General features: G+C 46.7%; 1 protein-coding gene across 1 annotated transcript in view; it reads left to right on the top strand.

The window, feature by feature from the left end:
- The window catches only part of LOC141047064 (uncharacterized), a 149262-nt gene that overhangs the window by 46684 nt on the left and 80039 nt on the right, over positions 1–22539 (top strand). The window contains exon 7 of the mRNA XM_073541994.1: positions 12579–12736. Coding sequence (XP_073398095.1) covers positions 12579–12736 — 158 coding nt within the window. The remainder of the gene's footprint in view (positions 1–12578; positions 12737–22539) is intronic.

Genomic DNA, 22539 nt, shown 5'->3' with positions numbered 1-22539 from the left:
TTTATTTTTAAATTTTAAAATGACCAATAATATCACATACAAGGAACAAATACCACCACACCATGACCAGACCACATATTACCACCACAGTGACCGAATAATATCACATACAAGGAACAAATACCACCACACCATGACCAGACCACATATTACCACCACAAAGTGACCTAATAATAGCACATACAAGGGACAAATCCCACAACACCATGTCCAGACCATATATTACCACCACATAGTGAATGAATACTACAATACTGATCAGTAATAAAAAAACACAATACTATCACCATAAGTGCCATTTTACACAGGAGATCTGTACTTAGTATGCAGTGTCTGTGTACAGGTAAGGCTAGTTTCACATTAGCGTTTCGAGACGCAGCAGACGCATGCCGTGAAGCTCCGCCTCTGCCACACCTCCTCCGGTCAGCTCCGCCTATGGGCACATGACGTTGCAAGCTACCTATGTACCCTATCTTTAGCATTAGGTACACAGGCATTGGCAGGTATTCTTTTGCCGCCACATGCATCCTTTTGACGGTGCGGCATTCACACCAAAATGCAATACGTTGCGTTTGTCGCAGGTCGCTGCACCATCAAAAGGACGCATGCGGCGGAAAAAGCATACCTGCGCACGGCCTGTGTACACAATGGTAAAGATAGGGTACGCAGGTCGCATGCAGCATCATGCACCCATAGGTGAAGCTGACCGGAGGAGGCGCGGCAGGAGGCGGAGCTTTACGGCGAGCGTTCGCTGCGCCTCCAAACGCTAATGTGAACCAGCCTAATACAGTCATAAATGACATTATACACAGGAGCGCTGTATATAGTATACAGTGTATATTATCAGTGTATAGGTAACACACTAACTCACTAGTGATGTCTCTAGGTGAAGTCCTTCATCCTTGCTTTTCATCTTTCATCCAGCACAGACCGCCATCACGTCTTCCAGCCAGGACTCATCTCTGCAGGAAATAACACAGTTATCTAGAGCGCCGCTTGCAGAACACATTACTTATTTTTTTCCCAACTTCTACATTACACCACATGAAGAAAAAAAGGCGACATAGTGTTCCTGTGCACAGTAACAGGAGTGCCCCCGATTTAAAACAGTATACTCAAAAAATAAAATATATACATCACTGCAGTAATAATATCCCTTAATTAGCCCCTAAGGTAATAATATCCCCCATCCCGGCCGCCCGTGTGTCTCATTCCTGGCTTCAGCCATATATTCTCCCATCCTGCCCTCATGAGTATCCATTCTGCCCCATATGATCTCCCCATCCTGCCCCATCTGTCACCATCATATCTGACTAAAAGGATAGGACAAAAGCTGAGCTGCAGATGGAGACAGTCAACATGCTGGTACTGTGCAGCACAATCTGTGCTGCCTAAAAGGATAGGACTACGGCTGAGCTGCAGGTGGAGACAGTCAACATGCTGGTACTGTGCAGCACAGTCTGTGCTGACTAAAAGGATAGAACTATGGGCTGAGCTGCAGGTGGAGACAGTCAACAATGTGCCTACTAATCATGGACGCTGGAGATTTGTCCCCCTGGGCCCTGGCTCACCCCATCATCAGCCCCCTGGCTCACCCCATCATCAGCTCCCTGGCTCACCCCATCATCAGCTCCCTGGCTCACCCCATCATCAGCCCCCTGGCTCACCCCATTAACAGCCCACTCACTCACCCCATCATCAGCCCCCTGGCTCACCCCATCATCGGCCACCTGACTCACCCCATAATCAGCCCCCTGGCTCCCCCATCATCAGCCCCTGGCCCTGGCTTCCCCAGACCCCCATCATCAGCCGGCCCCCTGGCTCCCCCATCATCAGGCCCTGGCTCCCCCATTGTCAGCCCCCTGGCTCACCCCATCATCAGCTGGGCTCCCTGGCTCCCCCATCATTAGCCCCTGGCCCTGGCTCACCCCATAATCAGCCCCTGGCCCTGGCTCACCCCATCATCAGCCGGGCCCCCTGGCTCCCCCAGATCCCCTGGCTCCCCCAGACCCCCATCATCAGCCGGGCCCCTGGCTCCCCCAGACCCCCATCATCAGCCGGGCCCCGTGGCTCCCCCCATCATCAGTCGGGCCTCTGGCTCCCCCAGACCCCCATCATCAGCCAGGTCCCTGGCTCCCCCAGACCCCCACCATCAGCCAGGCCCCTGGCTCCCCCAGACCCCCATCATCAGCTGGGCCCCTGGCTCCCCCAGACCCCCATCATCAGCCGGGCCTCCTGGCTCCCCCCATCATCAGCCGGGCCTCTGGCTCCCCCAGACCCCCATCATCAGCTGGTCCCCTGGCTCCCCCAGACCCCCATCATCAGCTGGACCCATGGCTCCCCCAGACCACCATCATCAGTCGGGCCCCTGGCTCCTCCAGACCCCAATCATCAGCCGGGCCCCTGGGCTGGCTCCCCCAGACGCCCATCATCAGCCGAGCCCCTGGCTCCCCCATCATCAGCGCAACCCCACGGAGTGAGAGAGACAGACAGGACAAAGACAGGCTATGCACCTTATCCTGCTCACTCACCACCACCTCGATTCTGCCTGACATCTGCCTCGTCTAGCCATCCCGCCACCACCGTCCACCGTCTTCTGCCACCGCTCCCAGTCCCACGTAGCACGCGCACACCGCTCTGCTCCGGAATGAGGAAGTGAAGCAGAGCAGCATGTGATTTTACGTGAGGTGGCGGTGCTAGACCATGGTGCACCGGGGGAGGAGGGGCCCAGCAGGCGCTGTGCACTGCACTGGGTCATCAGGCTGGCTGAGGCTGAAGAAAATGTAGGGAGGGCCCAGCCCAGGGCCAGATTGTGGACTGGGCTGCCAGCGTGCTTGGGCACCGGGCCCCCATAATCACCGGGCCCCATACACCTGTAAGGGCTGTCATGCCCTGATGGCGGCCCTGAGAATAGGGACCTGGAAAACGAGAAATGCCTTAACGTGGCTTCCAGGTACACATAACTTGGCCATTTTATGCGCTAAACTTTCTCAATTTTTCATACTTCTAATGCAGCAATGGAATTCATTATTCATTTTTCATGTTTGCATGGTTTGGCGCTACAGTGTGCTTCCTTTTTTGCTTGAATGTATATGAGTTGGTGACGCTAGGATAAGCACCTGTTCACACTATGCTTATGCTTGGATGTGACGGTCAGTTTTTGAAATTTGTAGAGATTCTTCTTAGTCACTGGCTATGGCAGCTTTATCGGTGGTGTAGTCCGGCCGTATCACAATTGTTTGATCACCATTTTGCCGCTAGACCACATTTTCCTCCACACAAAACATTTCAAATGACGTTGGTCATTGAATGCCCTTTTCTATAGAAATTACAACATGGAGGATCCACTGACGACCTGGGATTAAAAGACGCTGACCATTACTTGCCCGGATCTATAAGCTAAAAAGCCAAATTACAGCGTACGTAGAATGTTCTGACAAGTTAGAAAATCACTTGAAGAAAAATATTATTATGGGCCTGTAAGTGAAAGTGGAGGGTAATGATGCTGTTGGCTTCCTAGATCCCTGATATCTTATTGGAGGAATCTACCTTCTCTCCCTTCTGTGCGGTTGAATGTCTCATATGGTTCCTACAAGACCAGGTCCAGTCTTTCTGGCCAAACTTCTCTTTTATGATCACTAACATTAAATGTGCAGTGAGGCCAAGTGTGAATTTCTGTACAATAACAACAGAGTTTCCCTTTATCCTGACTTATTAATTTAAAAATTACTAAGTTCAATGCTTGAAAAGGTTCACACCCATTGAACCGAAACGTTGCTGCATGGGCACATAGCCATATGGGCTATTAAAAAAGCACTTTATTGAAAACTAACATGGTGTGCTGCTTTCTTTTTTGATGGACTAACTTCAAAGAGGGTCGCGAGAAACTACATAAACATATTACACCTGTGCCATGATATATCTCTAAGCTGTGTTTGGCTGATGGCTGTAATATACATTTATTCCCGCCTGCAGGAGATGTGTTGGCATGGCTCGAGCCCTGACTTCATGGATTCACTCCACGTCATAAATTACAATGTTTTCAATCCTAAGGAATTCAGATTACTGCAGAATCTTTGCTGAAATGGGGAGCAGTAATACTTTTCTGCTCTTGAGGTCAGGACTCATAGTAGCTCCAGTGGTCCACCATAAATGAGTGCAATTTATAGATAAATGGTGTGCACTCTGATAAGTGTAGGGCAGGTGCAGGCTGAACCTGGAGCTAGTCCAGTTAGAGTCATATAAGTGAAGAAACAGCCGCACTCAAAATATGATTTTTCAAATGCAAAACATAGATGAATTTATTGAAGTCGCCACAGCAGTAATAAAGTGTCAAGGTAACGTTTCGACCCTGTTATGGGTCTTTACCAAACCTCACTTAAGTAGAAAAATGGATTATAGCGGAGAGGCCACAGCGGAATAGTACAAAGATCCCAGATAGGGCTATGAGAAATGCAGGCGAATCCGGCAGGGCACAGAGAAGGACAAAGGTCCTGATAGGGGCTAAAGGTCCAGAGCAAAAGTGCCGTCTGTGGTGATGTTTCAGCACTGTGATCTCATCTCCCGAGATCTTGGTGCCAAGAACTCCATCTGCCCATGCGCTGCCTCCCGTGTTATGATTGAGTCACCGTAGGAGGCAAAAACAGAAATGCTAGCTAAGTCCAGAAAACCAGAGAAGTTGGCAGCTATCGGATTGCAGACCCCTGAACCTATCAACACAACTAGCAGTAGCCGTGGGGGGTTCCTACGATGCCCTAGACCCCTCGATCACAGCCGGAGAATTAAATAGGCCTAAAGAAAGAAAGGGGAAATCTAAACTGCCCCAGAGCAGACCCCAAAGCAATAGGCAGCCCCCAACATATAATGACGGTGAAGCAAGATGAAAATACTAACACAGACAGAAAGACAGACTGAGCAAAGACGGGGCCCAAGCTAACTAGATAGAAAAGGACAGGAAGGCTGCTGTCTGCAATCCATGAAAAACCCTATGAAAATAAGAGCCAACAGACTGACAGTGAAAAAGGCCCTGAAGACGCTAGGCTTCAAAAAAGCTATGTCAGTACTCAGGAATATTCTGAAGACAGAGCTACAGTCAAAAGCTATGTCAGTACTCAGGAATATTCTGAAGACAGAGCTACAGTCAAAAGCTCACCCCAGAAGGGAGTGGCAGAATACAGAAAAGCAAGGAAAACAAAAAAACAAAAATGCTAACAGGCAAAACAGAAAACTTAGCTTTAGAGGAGCAGGAATCAGACTGGTGTCCTAGAAGTCCACAGAGAAATCACCCGCAGGGCAGAAGGGCGTCGGCAGCCTTATATCCAGTCCGTGACTCCACTCAGCCAGTCATCCTCATTAGACTCAGGTGCCTGATAATCAGGCTCATTACCTTCCTTTACCAGAATAGGGAGTTCACCAGACCTCAGTGACGAAGGGGAAAATGAACTCACAACACTCCCGGCAGCCATTTTCCTGGAGTCCACCGCACAGGAAACCATGGTAGAGCTGCTGGGGGCTCTGGCCTTTTCACAAAATGTCGGCAGAGCCCCGTGCAGCATCGGGGACAGAGTGTAGCGGCAGCACCCGACATCCGCAGCGGCGCACCGCATGTTGGAACGCCCCCTCATCTCAGCCTGCGGCCTGCAGCAATGCTCTACTATTGCCTGCTCCAGCAGCGACCCTGGGACCCCACTTCGCCGCCACCACCCTCGGTGAGCATTAAGACACATGGATTATATAAAGCATCACCATTTTATTAAAAATAGTTTTTTTTCCTGTTTTTCTCCTCAAAATTTAGGCTGCATCTTATAATCCGGAGCGTCTTATAATCCAAAAAATACGATACTTCAGTTGGAAACCACACAATCCCATACTGCTAGACTGGATGGTGCTACTGGTCCCAGGCAACCTAATCTTATTGGAAGGACAGAGCCTGTGCCATCCAGAGTTTCTGGTTGCGATATCTCCAGCATGACCAGCGCCCCCTGCAGAATGAATAAGGCTGCGCGTGGTGGCAGAAACAGATGTTGCAGGAGCAGATCCCAGAAAAATTGTGACACACCATTTTCAGAAGTCCTAATATGACAAAACAGAAAACCAGAGCAGTAGAAAACCCAATAAAGTGGCTCAATTTTGGAAATTATAACCCTCATGGAATTAATCTATAGGAGTAGTGACTATTTTGACTTCACAGCCACTTTCTGGAAATTGAGAAAATGGAAAACGGTCTTAGGAGTGCAGGAAAGAGACTCAGACAAAACATGGGTTTAAACCACAACGCGTTTCGACGGAGGATCCGTCTTCATCAGGTGGAAGAAGAAGCAAGATGAAGGCGTTGTGGTTTAAACCCATCTCTTGTCTGAGTCTCTTTCCTGCGCTCCTAATACCGTTTTCCATTTTCTCATTGCTCCTATCCTCCATTGGAGGCTTTCGGCTGGAGCTGCGGTGGAGACCTGACATCCTTGTCTGCCCCTGGGTTGCTTCCTAAGCGCTCCTTCATGACCGCTTATCACTGACTCTTATACTTACTTTCTGGAAATTAGCACTGAGTGGATGTTGGAGAGTGAAAATCGCACATTTGCCATCTTACTACCCATCACATAGTGCCCAGATTGTGCTCCAGGAGACACACACCGTAAATGAAGTGGGTTCTTCTCGGTATAGTAATGCCAAATACATGGATGTTGAATGTGGTTTGGGCACACTACAAGGCTCAGAAATGAGAGAAAGATGTGACTTTGGGAGAGCGGATATTGCTAAATTGGTTTATGGAAGCCATGTTACTTTTCTAGAGCCTTTGAGCCACTAATAATATCCATCAGGTAATCTGCTCCCGACCACCAAGTGCTGTGACTCCCATCCCTGCCTGCAATCTCCCCTGGCTCACTTTCCACATTTGATCCCATCACAGATGAAGACGTCTCCAGACTCCTCTCTTCCTCTCGTCCGACCACATGCACTACCGACCCCATTCCCTCACCTCTCCAGTCTCTCTCCAGTCGTCACAACTCACCTAATTTCAATCTTTAATCTCTCCCTCTCCTCAGGCATTTTCCCATCCTCCTTCAAACACGCCATTGTTACTCCATTAGTAAAGAAACCCACTCTCGACCCATCCTGCACAAACAACTACAGACCAGTCTCGAATCTCCCCTTCATCTCTAAAATTTTGGAGCACCTAGTTTACTCCCGCCTTACCCGTTACCTCTCCAATCACTCCCTTCTAGACCCTTCACAGTCCGGCTTCCGCCCCCTACATTCGACTGAAACTGCAATCATCAATGTGACCAATGACCTTCTGACAGCAAAACGTAACGGTGACAACTCCCTGCTCATTCTTCTTGACCTATCTGCAGCTTTCGACACTGTTGACACCATCTCCTACTCTCTAGGCTCCAGTCACTAGGCATTAAGAACACTGCTCTCTCCTGGTTCTTGTAATGGTTACGTGTGACTGGACACAACGCCTCCAGCAGGGCGAATTTATATGACACACGCGACCCTGGATACACCACCTCCAGTAAGGCGAATTTAAATAATAAGACGTGCAGCCGGATACACCGCCTCCAGCAGGTGAATTTCAGAAATACACGTAAAACCGGATACACCGCCTCCAGCAGGGCGAATTTAAATAATAAGGGGAAACACCAGGGAAACAATAACAATGGTGGGCCCTGCGATAGGGAATGGGGACATGGAGACCTCCTGCACTCCCCTGAGTCCGTGTCACTACACTCCTACCGATCCCTAGGCCGGTTCCGCACCGGGCGCCGCTCAGGATACCTTTAAACCCTAGCTCACCCTGCACCTACCCCTCTCTAGTGAAATGGCCTGTGCAGAGACTAATCCCACCACTGCACTGAAACACACATAAAGGAAAGGCACAAACAGGGAAACACCACTTAGCTTTACTCTGCTGCCCTAGCTCCTGGCAACAAAGTCCACCACCAGAATGCAGCTCTCATCCTGAAACGCTGCCACCAAGCTCTGTCAGAGCTGCAAGGAAATCCCCTCTGACTCCTTCCACACCAGGGCTCTGACCATGCTGCAAGGAGCTCTCTCCAGCTCCTTCCTCTACCAGGGATGGTTGGAAATGAATACTATCACCAACGCTGATTGCAACACCTGTGACTCTTTTATAGCAGAGCCAGCAATCACACCTGCATTATCATCATGTGCACTAAACTAAAGAAACAGAGTGCAATGACACTCACCACCACCGGGGGCAAACTTAGAACAAAGGACACCACAGTGCAATAATCCCAATGGCCACCAGGGGCAAAAAACCACACTTAAGCCCGCAGCTTAAGGAAAAAAAAGGTTACATGTGCTTTTAACTGTCATCATCCAACCTGGATCATGACAGTTCTCTTCCTATCTTTCTGACCGCTCCTCCAGTGTTTTAATCTCTGGCTCCACGTCATCTCCTCTTCCTCTCGCTGTCGGGGTACCTCAGGGCTCAGTCCTTGGCCCCCTTCTCTTCTCTCTCTACATGACCCCAATTGGACAGACTATCAGCAGATTTGGCTTTCAGTACCATCTTTATGCTGATGACACACAACTATATACGTCATTCCGTGACCTTACCCCCGCTGTACTACAGAACGCCAGTGACTGTCTGTCCACGGTCTCCAACATCATGTCCACTTTCTATCTGAAACTCAACCTCTCCAAAACTGAACTACTTCTGCTCCCGCCTCTACTAACCTCCCTAAGTCTGACATTTCCCTCTCCGTGAGTGGCACCACAATAACACCCCGGCAGCAGGCGCGCTGTCTGGGTGTTATGTTTGACACCAATCTCTCCTTCAAATCCCATATACAATCTCTTGCCCGCTTTTGCCGCTTACACCTAAAGAACATCTCTAGAATCCGCCCTTTTCTCACCATGGAAACAACAAAAACCCTCACTGTAGCATTGACCCATTCCTGCCTGGATTACTGCAATGCTCTATTAATTGGCCTCCCCGTTACTCGACTATCCCCTCTCCAGTCCATACTTAATGCAGCAGTCAGGGTCATCTATCTGGCTAATCGGTACTCAGACACGTCTGCTCTTCGCCAGTCCTTACATTGGCTGCCCATTCATTATAGGATCCAATTCAAAGTACTTGATCTCACCCACAAAGTTCTCCACAGTGCGACACCCCCCTACATCTCCTCCCTCATTTCTGTCTATCGGCCTAACCGACCGCTGCGCTCTGCAAACGACTTTCGACTAACCTCTGCACTAATCCGTACCTCCCACTCCCGACTCCAGGACATCTGCGCTGCGCCAATCCTCAATTTGCATAGTTTTAGACGTTCCCTCAAAACACATTTGTTCAGAGTGGCCTATCACGTTCACTAATCAAATTCACTCTATGTATAAGTGTGCATGAATAGCCCATTCACTATCTCCATCCATCCCTCACGATGGCTGGACCCATCATTGTAAATGCACCATTGTAAATACACACCTGTACTTTGTATCTCCCCCACCCAGTGGCGTAGCAACTGTTTGTGGCGCCCGGGGCGGTCGAAAAATTTGCCGCCCCTTTGGTCGTTGATAATTCAGAAGCATCCGAAGAGCCCACATTACACTCAAAGATCTAATTTTTAGTCTGCTACTAACTCTGCTGTTATTATTTCTAAATTTCTAGACTTTCATCTTCTTGCAGTTCTCTATATATATATGTATGTATTAGCTTGATGATGCTGGATGAAGACCTAATGGCTTTTTTAATAATAATTTTTAATAATGTGACAGAAAAAAACCCCAGAAAGTACAAATTATTTTGGCAGACACTGACAGCTTGGGGCCCGTGTGCAAGAAATGTGTCCGGGCCCCCCTCCTTTTATGGCATCAAAGCTACGTGTGTTTGTGTGTGTATGTATATTTACATATATATATATATAGATATTGATATTATATAGCCACACACACACATGCAGGTATATATATTACATAGTCTCCTTTATTATGTATATTGCTGTCCCTTACACAGTGCCCTCTCTTATGTACAGTACCGTCCCTTACATATTGGATTATATAGAGCCCTGTTTTTTATTACATACCGTCCTGTCTTGTTGGCTGTATAATGCAATGATGGCTGATGGAGCATGGGAAAGCTTCCTTTCTAATGGAGGAGCTGATGGACTGGTAGTTTGGTCACAGGCTCCTCGATCAGCAGTCATTTTATATCTAAAAAGAGAGGGGACTATGTAATAAAGGAGGGCACTGTAAATAACAAAATTAACAAGAATACACTATGTAAGAGACAGCACTATACATAACAGCAGAGGAAGCTATATAATAAGGGACGGCATCATATATAACTAGAGAGGATGATACGTAATAAGGGATGGTGTTATACATAATAAAAGAGGAAACTATGTAACTAAGGATGGTGTTATACAGAATTAGTGAGTACACTATATACTAAGGGACTGTGTTAGACATAGTGAGTACACTATATACTAAGGGACTGTGTTAGACATAAGCGATAATGTCTTCCTCCACCTCCCCCTGTTCCTAAGGCCATTATAAGTCCCCCTTCCTCCCATCCCAATCCCCCACACCCCTCATTGTCCTCCTCTCCTCGCATCTCATTATTGTCCTCTCCCTCACCCCATCATTGCCTTCTTCACCACCTCTATCATTTTCTTCTCCTCCACCACTATCTTTGCTTTCTCCCCCACCACTACCATCATTGCCCATTCCACCACCTCCATCATTTCCTCCTCCTCCACCACCCCAATTTATTGCCCTTTCCACCACTACCATCATTGCATTCTCCCCCACCACCCCATCATTGCCCTAAACATCACCCCCATCATTGCCTTCTCCCCATCACTCCCATCATTGCCTTCTCTTTCACCCCATCACTGCCTTCTCCCCATCACTCCCATCATTGCCTGCTCCATCACCCCATCATTGTCTTCTCCCCATCACTCCCATCATTGCCTGCTCCATCACCCCATCACTCCCATCATTGTCTGCTCCATCACCCCCATCATTGCCTGCTCCATCACCCCATCACTCCCATCATTGCCTTCTCTGCATCACTCCCATCATGGCCTTCTCCCATTACCCCCTCAAGGCCTTCTCCCATTACACCCTCATGGCCTTCTCCCATTACCCCCATCATGGCCTTCTCTCATTACCTCCATCATGGCCTTCTCCCATTACCCCCACATGGCCTTCTCCCATTACCTCCATCATGGCCTTCTCTCATTACCTCCATCATGGCCTTCTCTCATTACCTCCATCATGGCCTTCTCTCATTACCTCCATCATGGCCTTCTCCCATTACCCCCACATGGCCTTCTCCCATTACCCCCTCAAGACCTTCTCCGATTACCCCCTCAAGGCCTTCTCCCAATACCCCCATCATGGCCTCCTCTCATTACCCCCATCATGGCCTTCTCCCATTACCCCCACATGGCCTTCTCCCATTACCCCCACATGGCCTTCTCCCATTACCCCCACATGGCCTTCTCCCATTACCCCCACATGGCCTTCTCCCATTACTCCCTCAAGGCTTTCTCCCATTACCCCCATCATGGCCTTCTCCCATTACCCCCTCATGGCCTTTTCCCATTACCCCCTCATGGCCTTCTCCCGTCATCCCAGGCATCATGGCATTCTCTCCCCATCACGGTCTTCTCATGTCCCCATCTCCTCCAGGGCCAGGCTAACCTACAGACACACACACAGACATATACACACACACACACACACACACACACAAACACACACACACACAGACATACACAGACACCACCTCTCACCTCTCACCTGTCCACAGCATCGCCCGTGCTTCCTCGCTCACACAGCAGCGGCCACTGAATGATGACGTCATTCAGCGGAGCTCCTCTGTGTTAAACAGGAAGCGCGGCCTCCAGGCAGGAAGCAGGACAGACCCTTGCAGCTCCGCTCCTGCTATTCCCTCTTGCAGGCAGCGGAGCTGCTGTGATCGCTCACTGCCCGCCGCTGCACTGCGCCTCTGCGCTTCTCCCACAGAGATGAATTGCTGCTGCTGCCGCGCCGCCCCCACACACGTGCCGCCTGGGGCGGACCTCCCCCCCCCCCCCACGCTATGCCACTGCCCCCACCTCATTGTAGATTGTAAGCTCTCACGAGCAGGGTCGTCTTATTTTGCTTTAATTATTGTATTGTTAACGTTGTTACTTATGACTTGTGTTTTGAAACTGTTAAACTGTAAAGCGCTGCGGAATATGTTGGCGCTATATAAATAAAGATTATTATTATTATTGTTATTACTAATAATGTGGAAACCTTTGTTTTTCTTCTGGCAAATGATGTAACTGAGTGGGGCTTGTTATTTGTGAGATGAATACAAGTTTTTATTGTTATTATATTCACCTACATTTGGGAGGCAGAATGAACAAACAGTCGAACACCGCGCTCTACTGATTCATGCTATGAGGTTTTCTATCAGACTGAAATGTCATTGTCTTGGTGATTAATTAAACTTTTTTATCATAACTTGAATATTTAAAGAGATTAAGTAGAAATGTTAATAAATATAAATTTCAAGGATTTTTTTCAAAAATAATAATTGGTTTTATTCTTTGCAGATGACTGTACCAGGAGATCAGGGGGACAGCTGACATCTTCAATTTTTAAATCAGATTATCTTGAAATTACACAGGATACAATTGAAGTGAATGCAATTACTCCAGATATACCATCATGCCTTCACAGCAAAGATCAACCATCTGATCCTTTGAAACAGGTCCTGTCTTCTGATTCATTACTGACCCCTGAGGAAAATCAAAGTCACAAAATAAGCATTAAAAATCAAACTGATAAAGAAAAGAAACTATTTTCACGTTCTGAATATGTAAATAATTTTCCCCTTGAAAAGTCTTTTCTTAAATATCAAAAACTTCACACAGAGGAGAATAGATTTTCTTGTTCCAAGTGTGGGAAATGTTTTAACCAGAAATCACATCTAGATACACACCAGATAAGTCACACACAGGAGAAGCCTTTTTCCTGTTCAGAATGTGGGAAATGTTTTAACAGGAAAGTGGGTCTTGATAGCCACCATAGAACCCACACAGGGGAGAAGCCTTTTTCCTGTTCAGAATGTGGGAAATTTTTTAACCATAAATCGAATCTTACCACACATCAGAGAACTCACACAGGGAAGAAGCCTTTTTCATGTTCAGAATGTGGGAAATGTTTTAACTTTAAATCAAATCTTATCACTCACCAGAGATCTCACACAGGGAAGAAGCCTTTTTCATGTTCAGAATGTGGAAAATGTTTTAACTTTAAATCAAATCTTATCACACATCAGAGAACTCACACAGGGAAGAAGCCTTTTTCATGTTCAGAATGTGGAAAATGTTTTACAGATAAATCAGGTCTTATCAAACATCAGAGATCTCACACAGGGAAGAAGCCTTTTTCATGCTCAGAATGTGGGAAATGTTTTAACCTTAAATCAAATCTTATCACACATCAGAGAACTCACACAGGGGAGAAGCCTTTTTCATGTTCAGAATGTGGGAAATGTTTTAACCATAAATCAAATCTTATCACACATCAGAAAACTCACACAGGGAAGAAGGCTTTTTCATGTTCAGAATGTGGGAAATGTTTTATCCAGAAATCAATACTTATCACACATCAGAGAACTCACACAGGGAAGAAACCTTTTTCATGTTCAGAATGTGGGAAATGTTTTAACAGGAAAGAACATCTTGAAAGGCACCAAAGAACTCACACAGGGGAGAAGCCTTTTTCATGTTCAGAATGTGGGAAATGTTTTATCCAGAAATCAATTCTTATCACACATCAGAGAACTCACACATGTGAGAAGCCTTTTTCATGTTCAGAATGTGGGAAATGTTTTAACCATAAATCAAATCTTATCACACATCAGAGAACTCACACAGGGAAAAAGCCTTTTTCATGTTCAGAATGTGGAAAATGTTTTACAGATAAATCAAATCTTATCACACACCAGAGAACTCACACAGGGGAGAAGCCTTTTTCATGTTCAGAATGTGGGAAATGTTTTAACCTTAAATCAAATCTTATCACACATCAGAGAACTCACACAGGAGAGAAGCCTTTTTCATTTTTATAATGTTGCTTTAACAGAAAAGTGTATCTATCTTTTCTCATGTTTGGTCTCTTTAAAATATAGACACTCTTACTCTCATTCCATGCCTGTACTGATTCGTTGGTGTTGTGATTCACGTTCCCGCATTTATTATCAAAGCGCACGTGTTATGTGTTACGGAACCACTCAGCACCCAGAATATGTTGTGCAGTTATATGTATGTATAATAGGTTCCATGGGAGATGCATGTCCCTAATGCATCAACCCACAGGCTGTGCCCAGCCGCCCCCCCCCCCCACATTTGTAATTCCCACAGTAAATCTCGGCAGGCTCCGGCCACCTGCGGCTATTGTAATGTATGTCTGGCCTGCCGCTTTTCTATTGGCCTGCCCTCTGTATCTGTGTGATATATTCTGTGTCCTGTGAGTAAAGTGTTGTCAGACTGGAAATACGTGGAGAAGCAGTGATCTTTTATATGCGCCCATGTAACCAAGGAATTCCAGCCAGCGTCCTTCATTCAGACTCCAGCCAAAGCAGAGTGGACCTCCGGAAACACGGGGTGGTACTGAAAGAGGTACCCGAGATTGGAAGACCCCGTTACACTGGTGGCAGCCAGCGGGATATGATACCCCTTCTACAGGAGGAAAGGAATGAATCGAAAATAACTACCAGAAGTTAAAGAGGACTACATTAAAAGATCTGGTGGAAGCCCGAGTGTTGATCGCCAGCAACAAATCAAAAGCGGATTTGATAGCAGCCATCATGGAACACGACAGTGCAGCGCCCCGCAATGTGAACGTGGAGCAGACTGGCGTTCTATGGCCCAAACCCTACAGTAGAGATCATACGAGATGTGATGGCTGATGTGCGTACTGATCTGAAGGAAAAGATGGCCGAGCGGACCAGGATAGAGGTAGCCAAGATGGAGATGGCAGAGCGGAGAGGAGAGTCAGCGAGCAGGGGGAGCTCTGGCCTTCAACCAGGTACCTTCAACAGTAAGCCACAAAAAGATCCCGTATAATGCCTTCCGACAGTTGGGGGAGGCAGAGGAAGACATTGATGGTTTTCTGCAGGACTTTGAGCGGCAGTGTGCCCTTCATCAATTAAAGCCGGAGGAACGGGTTCAGATTCTGGCCAGCAAGCTGACAGGCCTGGCAGCGGACGCCTATCGCACGGTACCTGATGAGGACTGTATGGACTATGAGCGGTTCAAAGAAGTGATCTTGGCCCGGTATGTGCTGACACCAGAGGCATACCACCAAAAGTTCCGCGGACTTATAAAATCCGTAACCGATACCCACGCTGAATGGGCCTGTAAATTACGGCGGTCACTGCTACGGTGGGTACAAGGGAGCCAAGCAACCACTAAGGAGGACGTCCTCCAGCTCTACTTGTTAGAACGATTCTTTAATGGACTAACTAATATCCTCTGGGACAATGGCCTGATGTACTCCTGGGGCTACACATCCCAGCTGTACATGGAGCGCCCGCCAGGGCTGTGGGGTACTCGGTACCGGGCCGATTCTTTAAAGGGACAGTATCACAGCAGCGGTGACCCTGTCCGTGGCCCTGGGCGTCCAATAAAAGGGGTATATTTACATGGGATTGAAAATAAAGAGTTTTTGTGTAAAGTGTTTGTGATGCCACCTGTGGTAACTGATCAGAAGGGACCAGCGCTGCAGTGCAGATCCTCTGGGAATGATGGTGTGATGCAGCAGAGTTGGAATAGCTCTCCACAGGCAGAGCTTAGTCCCAGGGCAGTTGTAGAAGTTATTGAGGAAGACGGTGATGATAGTGGATTTCCCCCATCTGACATCCGTCAGTGTGGAACGAGTCCCACGGGGAGCACTCTCCACCCGTGCCTCTGGGAAATCGCTTTCCCCTTTAGGGTACTTCTTTCAGTCCTTCAGCCTGTACCAGCAGCCTCTCAGAGCAGGGGTCTGCTCTACAATTCTAACTCTTCCCACCTACGGGAAGGTTGCCTATGCACGTCTTTCACCTTCTTCCCCTATGGGAAGACTAATCCTAAATTCCCTTCCATTCTATTCTCCCGCTCCAATCCTCCAGCTCCACCCACCTTCTAACACCATTTCCTAGCCAGCAGGAATGGTGAAGCACGTCACCTGCTGCTGTGGTGGATGCAGTGTTGTGTAAGAGCCAGGTCAGCTGTCTCCATCTTACCTGAAAGGTGGAATACTACACCTCTGGTTGAGGTGCAGTACCTCTGTGGCGACTGGACCCTCAATGGCGCCACATACCCCCCCCATTAAATGCAGCACGTCCGCGGGCTGAAACAGAGTACATGATGTTACACGGGAAAATACAAACAATTTTTAAACACGTGTTATCAGGTAAAACATTCAAACTCAACTTCCCTTTATGGGAGACACTCTCTCATTTCAACGTTACATGTTTGTAACACAAATTTTGGAGAAACAGTAAGAGAAAGAAAAGACAGACTGACTACATAGAAGGGTAATAGGGGAAGGAAGAGAATCTCTTTTACTGTATTTTGCATTGTCAAGAGTGTCATTGTACGGTAATATATGTTGTATCTTTAATAGACATTATACATCTGGAATAGTTCCCAAGACCCCTAACGTCTCACTCAGATCCTCCAGACAGTACCATTCCGTGTGGCGGAAGGGACTAATCATTTTCGATATTTTGTGAGGGCTATAATGGAAATCAATAAATGTTTTCCACAGCGGAAATGTAGTGCCCCTGTGGGTCCAGTCGCCACAGAGGTAGTGCACCTCATCCAGAGGTGTGGTATCTCACGACCGGGTGAGATGGGGGCATCTCACCACACTCTTAACACTGCACTCAACACACACACTGGCTAGTCAGGGCATCTGGGTGTACCCCTGGGGAGGATGGCCTCATCCCAGGCTGGCCAGGAAAGGGTGTTGGGAGCTAGTGGGGAAGGTAGGAACAGGGGAGGAGCTAGAAAGTGGAGTGATGTAGTGACAGCCAATAGGAACAGCGAGTGGGCGGAGCTTAGCGAAAGAGTGGGAGATTTGAAGACAGTTGAGAGGAGTCCCCTCAGGGAAGAGCAGGTGGAAGGATGCACTTGGAGCAGCTCCTGTCAGGAGGAGTTATCGGATAGGAGTTATCTTCCCAGAAAGGCAGCCATATAGGATCAGGAAGCTGCCTGAGTGCCGAATTCTGACAGGATCCGCGGCAGCTGGCCTGGGACGCTGACTGTGAAGGTGCTGGATAGGAAGGAAGGAGAGGAAACCAGTACAGTGAGACGGCCTAGGAAGGAACATACTGAAAGGGAGTGCTGGAGGGGTGTACCCATCTGCTCGGGAGTTTACTGGACCCCTGACCTGGAGGACTCAGCACCGAAGTGAGTAAAGCCCTTTTGAACTGCATCCAACTGAGTCCTTGTCTCCTTTCAACATCCAACACTCAGCTCTGCTACATCCTCCAATCTGCTTGTCACCATCACCCCTGAAACAACACTTAACAGCTCTGGGACTTTTGCTCTACCTGTGGAGAGCCATTTCCACCTCAGCTGCGTCACACCAACGGTCCCAGAAGAACAGCACCGCAGCGCTGGTCGCCTCTGACCAGAATACCACAGGTGGCGTCACGTATTCATTCCTCTATAAACTTTATCCTCATTTTGTTACATCCAAACATCGAACAAACATCCCCTTTTTTACATTTGTCCACCTGGGGCCACGGACCGGGTCGCAGCCACTGTGATGTCCCCCCATTGAAGTCGACAAGCCCGGTACCGAGTACCCCACGGCCCATGGGGCGCGACATATATACTTTCCCTGCAGATTTTTCTTTACTCCTTTCTGCCTCTATTAATTCAATTCCCAGTAAGTGTTTCATCTGGGCTATTATCATCACCATTGATGGGGTGCTTGGTTTAAGCCATTCGCCAAATAAACCACGTAAGGCTACAACTAAGAATGTGTGGATGTTTTTAGGGATCTTTGCTTTAACTCCTGTGGCTTGTGTCTCCTGGGGCCTTAACTGGTGAAATAGCATAGTTTGTGGTGTTTGTGGGAGATGGATTCCCCAGCACAATTGAACCTGCTCCCCTACCTGTTTCCAGTACTCTTTAGCTGCCCTGCATTCCCACACTCCGTGCCAGAGATTCGTTGAAGGCGTTTCACACTTAGGGCACTCTGTAATCCTGTCAGGGAATCTAGGAGAGGATGGGATATTGAAACTATGTAATGCTGTATGCATGAGCTTAAAATAGGTTTCCCTCCATCTTTCACAGAAAATGGATTTTTTAACCTGTTCCCACTCCTGTAGAATTGTCTCTGCAATATCCTTATCACCGGTCCATTTCTCCCAAGTCTTAAACAGCTTGTTCTGCTTTATCTTCAGGAATTTATGTCTTACAGTGTTGTATATTGAGGATATGCTCGCATTCTGAGTGCTCATACCCACTCTATTATCTAAAATGTGTAGATCCACTAAGTTAAACAGCCTACGATGTCTAGATAAGCAGATAGAATGGACCTGCATGACCTGTAGGAAGTGTCTGCTTTCTATATGGAATGTGGCCACGATTCCTTGTGGGCTCAGCCATCATTTAACCTTTGTGTGCATAATATCCCCTTGCTTTCTTCATGTTATTGCCTGCTTGTCCTGTCACTCTTTTGATTTCTGTTCCATAGGGAAATTCCGGGTGACCAAATAGTGGCATATCTTTAGAGATCTGGAAGGGAAGGCCGAATGCCTTCCTTACTATCTTCCAGCATACAATAGTATCCCGAAGCAATAGGGAGGATTTTACATTTTGCGGGAGTTTGGCCTGTTTTGTATGTAAGAGGGTATTTAATTCCCACGTCGCCGCCAGTTATCTTTCCAATTGGGTATTAGAGTAGCAGTTAGTCTCCTGTAGCCAATCTACCTCATGTCTAAAAAGAATTGCTGAGTTGTAGGCTGTGACATTCAGAAAATTGATCCCACCTTCACTCCTAGTTAGCATCAGTTTTCCCAATGCGATTCTGGACCTTTTACCCGCCCATATAAAATGGGTAAAAGCTCTATTTATTTTGTTTATATCTAGATGTTTGAGTATCAGGGGTATTGTCTGTAATGGGTATAGTAGTCTGGCAAAGCTGATCAGTTTAATTAAATGACATCTTCCCTGAAGAGATAGGGGTAGATTCTGCCATCTCCGAAGTTCTCCTAGCATTTTTTCGATCAGAGATGTATAATTTAGTGAATATAGTTGTGCCGGGAGCCGGCCTGTCTTTATTACCTGGTAGGTGATATGTGTCTTTGCAATATGTAGTTCTACACCTAGTTTCTTCCATTGTTCTGCAGGCGTTTTGTTCCCCAATTCCAAGAGTTCGCTCTTGGTGATATTGACCTTATAGCCCGAGTATTCACCGAATTTCTGGATAAGCTGAAAGATATTTCCTAATTGTTCCAGTGGCCGGGACAAAACCAAGATGACATCATCTGCAAATAATGCTATTTTACTGCTGCTAACACCCACCCTGATTCTCTCAAATAAGTCTGACTTTTCCATATACCGAGCAAAGGGGTCCAGTGCTAAGTTGAACAGTAGTGGTGACATCGGTCCCTTTATATAAATGAAATGGCTCAGAGAGGAAGCCTGGTGTGTGTATTCTAGCTGTTGGGTCCCTATACTCCCCCTCCAGGTATATTCTAAAATTGCCCTTTATGTTGAACAAGTCCAGAGTTGCCCCCAGCCAGTCCCAGCTAACATCATCAAAAGCTTTTTCTGCATCTAGAGCCAGCAAGGCTGGTTTCTCTCCCGACTGGCTGTGGCAACCACCCCGTCCAACTCAGTTAGTACCTTTCGTATGTTTTTCACCGCTGCCTTACCCTTAACGAATCCCACTTGTGCAGGGGTCACCAGTTGGGGTAATACTACTGCCAATTTGTCCGCCATTATTTTTGACATAATCTTCTGGTCTACATCACTAAGGGAAATGGGTCTGTAAGAGCAGGCCTCAAGGGGGTCCTTACCTCGTTTGGGTATGACTTTAATATTGATATTGATATGGCACACAGAATGCGTGTGTCGTCATCTCATCTTAATTGTCTATGTCCGAATTGGATCTCTGGCAGAGATTATACGTGCATGGAGAAAAGAATACACAAGACAAGGTATATCATGTCAAATGATTCTTCCCTACTTTTAATCAGAGATGTACAGTTTTTATAACAGAAATCGAGCTGTCTCATTGTGTTACATCATGGGTTCTTTTCCAAATTACTGTTTACCCCAAATAGCAAATTAGTATTGATCTCATATGATCTCATATGTCCTATATCTCTATATAATCATTATGCAACTGATTATTGTTTCTGGCCTAGCCTAACCCCAGTTTTGATGAGACTAGGTGGATACAGAAATACAGAAATAAGTCTTAGAGAACCCGAAATATCTTAAAGCTATATGATTCTAATATTCAGCAAAGCGTCCATATAGTGGTATAATTTTTGATTCTTGTATATATTCATATGCCATATATTCTCCCCTTAACAGTCCCTCCTTTGGAAATATGCAAAATCAAAATCCTAATCTCGTCGAACCTATCGATCTGTCCTCCCGGCCAACCTATCTCAATAATGCTGGAACCTAACTAACTAATCTTCACCGTATATACGAGATGACCCATCTCTAGTAGATGGACCCCCTCCTATCGGACTTTGCACAGGAGGAAGTCAAATCCTAGTTTCTCCCTCGCAGGTGTTCTTCAGGCAGACATATTCCGGAGGTGGTGGATATGGCATTCTTCTCATGGGTTCATAGGAGTATCTTTCATATAGGGGATCTTCAAAGTCGGCATGCATAGTCATTACTGTGGTTTCCATGGTCATCGTCATCATTTTCTTAAGGCGTGGAGCTATGCAGCATAGAATTAAGGAAAATATGATCAAAGGACATAAAATAACTATTATAAACTTAATGGGTCAATAATTGCCTTTATGGCATCCTCAGTATATTTTATAAACCGTTGATGATTATAGTATAGGTAGTTTATCCACTTTGCATTCTTATTTACAGGGATGGTGGGTTTAAACATAATTGCTGTCTTGTTCTCGACTTTGAACTTGTCAGGTGCCCCCTGTGTGCCCCCACTGGTATCTATGCTTCTTAGCAAACATTTACCTTTTTTTGTCACCATTTTCCCTCTCAAGTTTAGTACTTGAGCCTAGTACATATAACCCTTTCTCATTCTCTGAAGAATTGTCAATAGTAAGGTACAGAACTATACATCCCTTCTTGGGGCAGTGGGTGGCAGGGAAGGGTAGGCCTGGAAGGGCTCTCTGGCCTTTAAAAGGGGCTTTGGACAGAGTCATGCAGCTTAATAGGCTTATTCCCCATTTGTCCCTTTGCTGTAGGGCCTGGACTGGTTGATGTCTCCAGTCACTTTCACCAGTGTTCCACCCAACAAGTGTCCAATCCTCACAGTTTGAACCTTCCTCTATTTCAGCAGTAGTGACACAAATGAATTTTGTACTTAACCAGATGTCAAACTGTGCCATGGGGCCTGGTTATTCTTATTGTGAGACAGTAGTCAAATTGATATGTTTCTCTTGGGGTGCAGAGATTATACCAGAATGTCAGTATACCCTTCTCATGAGTGACTACCCCTTGGTGGCTGACTACCCCTTGGGCTAGGAAAAGGATAAGTGCCAGATGGATGAAGAGTGGCAGCCGCCACTGGACTCTGGATCCGGCATCTCCTTGCAGTGGGAAGCGTGGACCCATAGACTGCTGTGATAGTTGACAGGACTTGGAACGGGCTGTCATCTCTAGGTTCAAGGGTACATCTGTTGAACCTCTTGGTGATGAGGACTCAGTCATCGGGCAGGATCAGACAAAACAGTTTGGTATAGCCTGGCAGTCCTAGAGCTGTGAAAATGTGATTGCAATTTAGCATATAAAACCCATTTATGCCTTCTTTGGCTAACTTTAAAATAGTTATAAAAAATTGCATATATAGGAAAGCAGTTTTGACTTGGTTGTCTTCAGTCAGGGGAGGAGGTCATCCATATATATTGTAAAAGAATGGCAGTGGGATGTGTCCTCTTCCAGGGCTCCAGGACCGTGGTCATGGCTTGGGTGAACATAGAGGGGCTATACTGTGCCCCTTGAGGCATCATAGTCCAAGTATATTGCTGGCCCTCATGTGTGAAAACAAACAGGTACTGGCTTGCAGCATGTAGAAATAAACTGAAAAAAAAGCATTGGCCAGGTCAATCACCATGGACCATAGAAAAATAAATAGAATTGATAAAAACAGAGTGTGTGGATTTGGCATCATAGATGTGTCCAGTACTATAACTTCATTGACAGCACACAAGTCGTATCATCTGGGCATCATGCCCACAGCGAGTCTGGGATCAGTGCCATTAGTTCAATGCCCACATGATCTATAGGTGTGTCCTGAAAAAAAGGAAAGACTGCATACTTCTGCAGCAAAAAGATCAATATCCCTGAT

The sequence above is a fragment of the Dendrobates tinctorius genome, unplaced genomic scaffold (assembly GCF_039654945.1).
Source record: "Dendrobates tinctorius isolate UK_male_01 unplaced genomic scaffold, ASM3965494v1 ptg000126l, whole genome shotgun sequence".
NCBI lineage: Eukaryota > Metazoa > Chordata > Amphibia > Anura > Dendrobatidae > Dendrobates > Dendrobates tinctorius.
The sequence above is the reverse complement of the archived record's forward strand: the minus strand, read 5'-3'. Positions and strand labels throughout refer to the sequence as shown.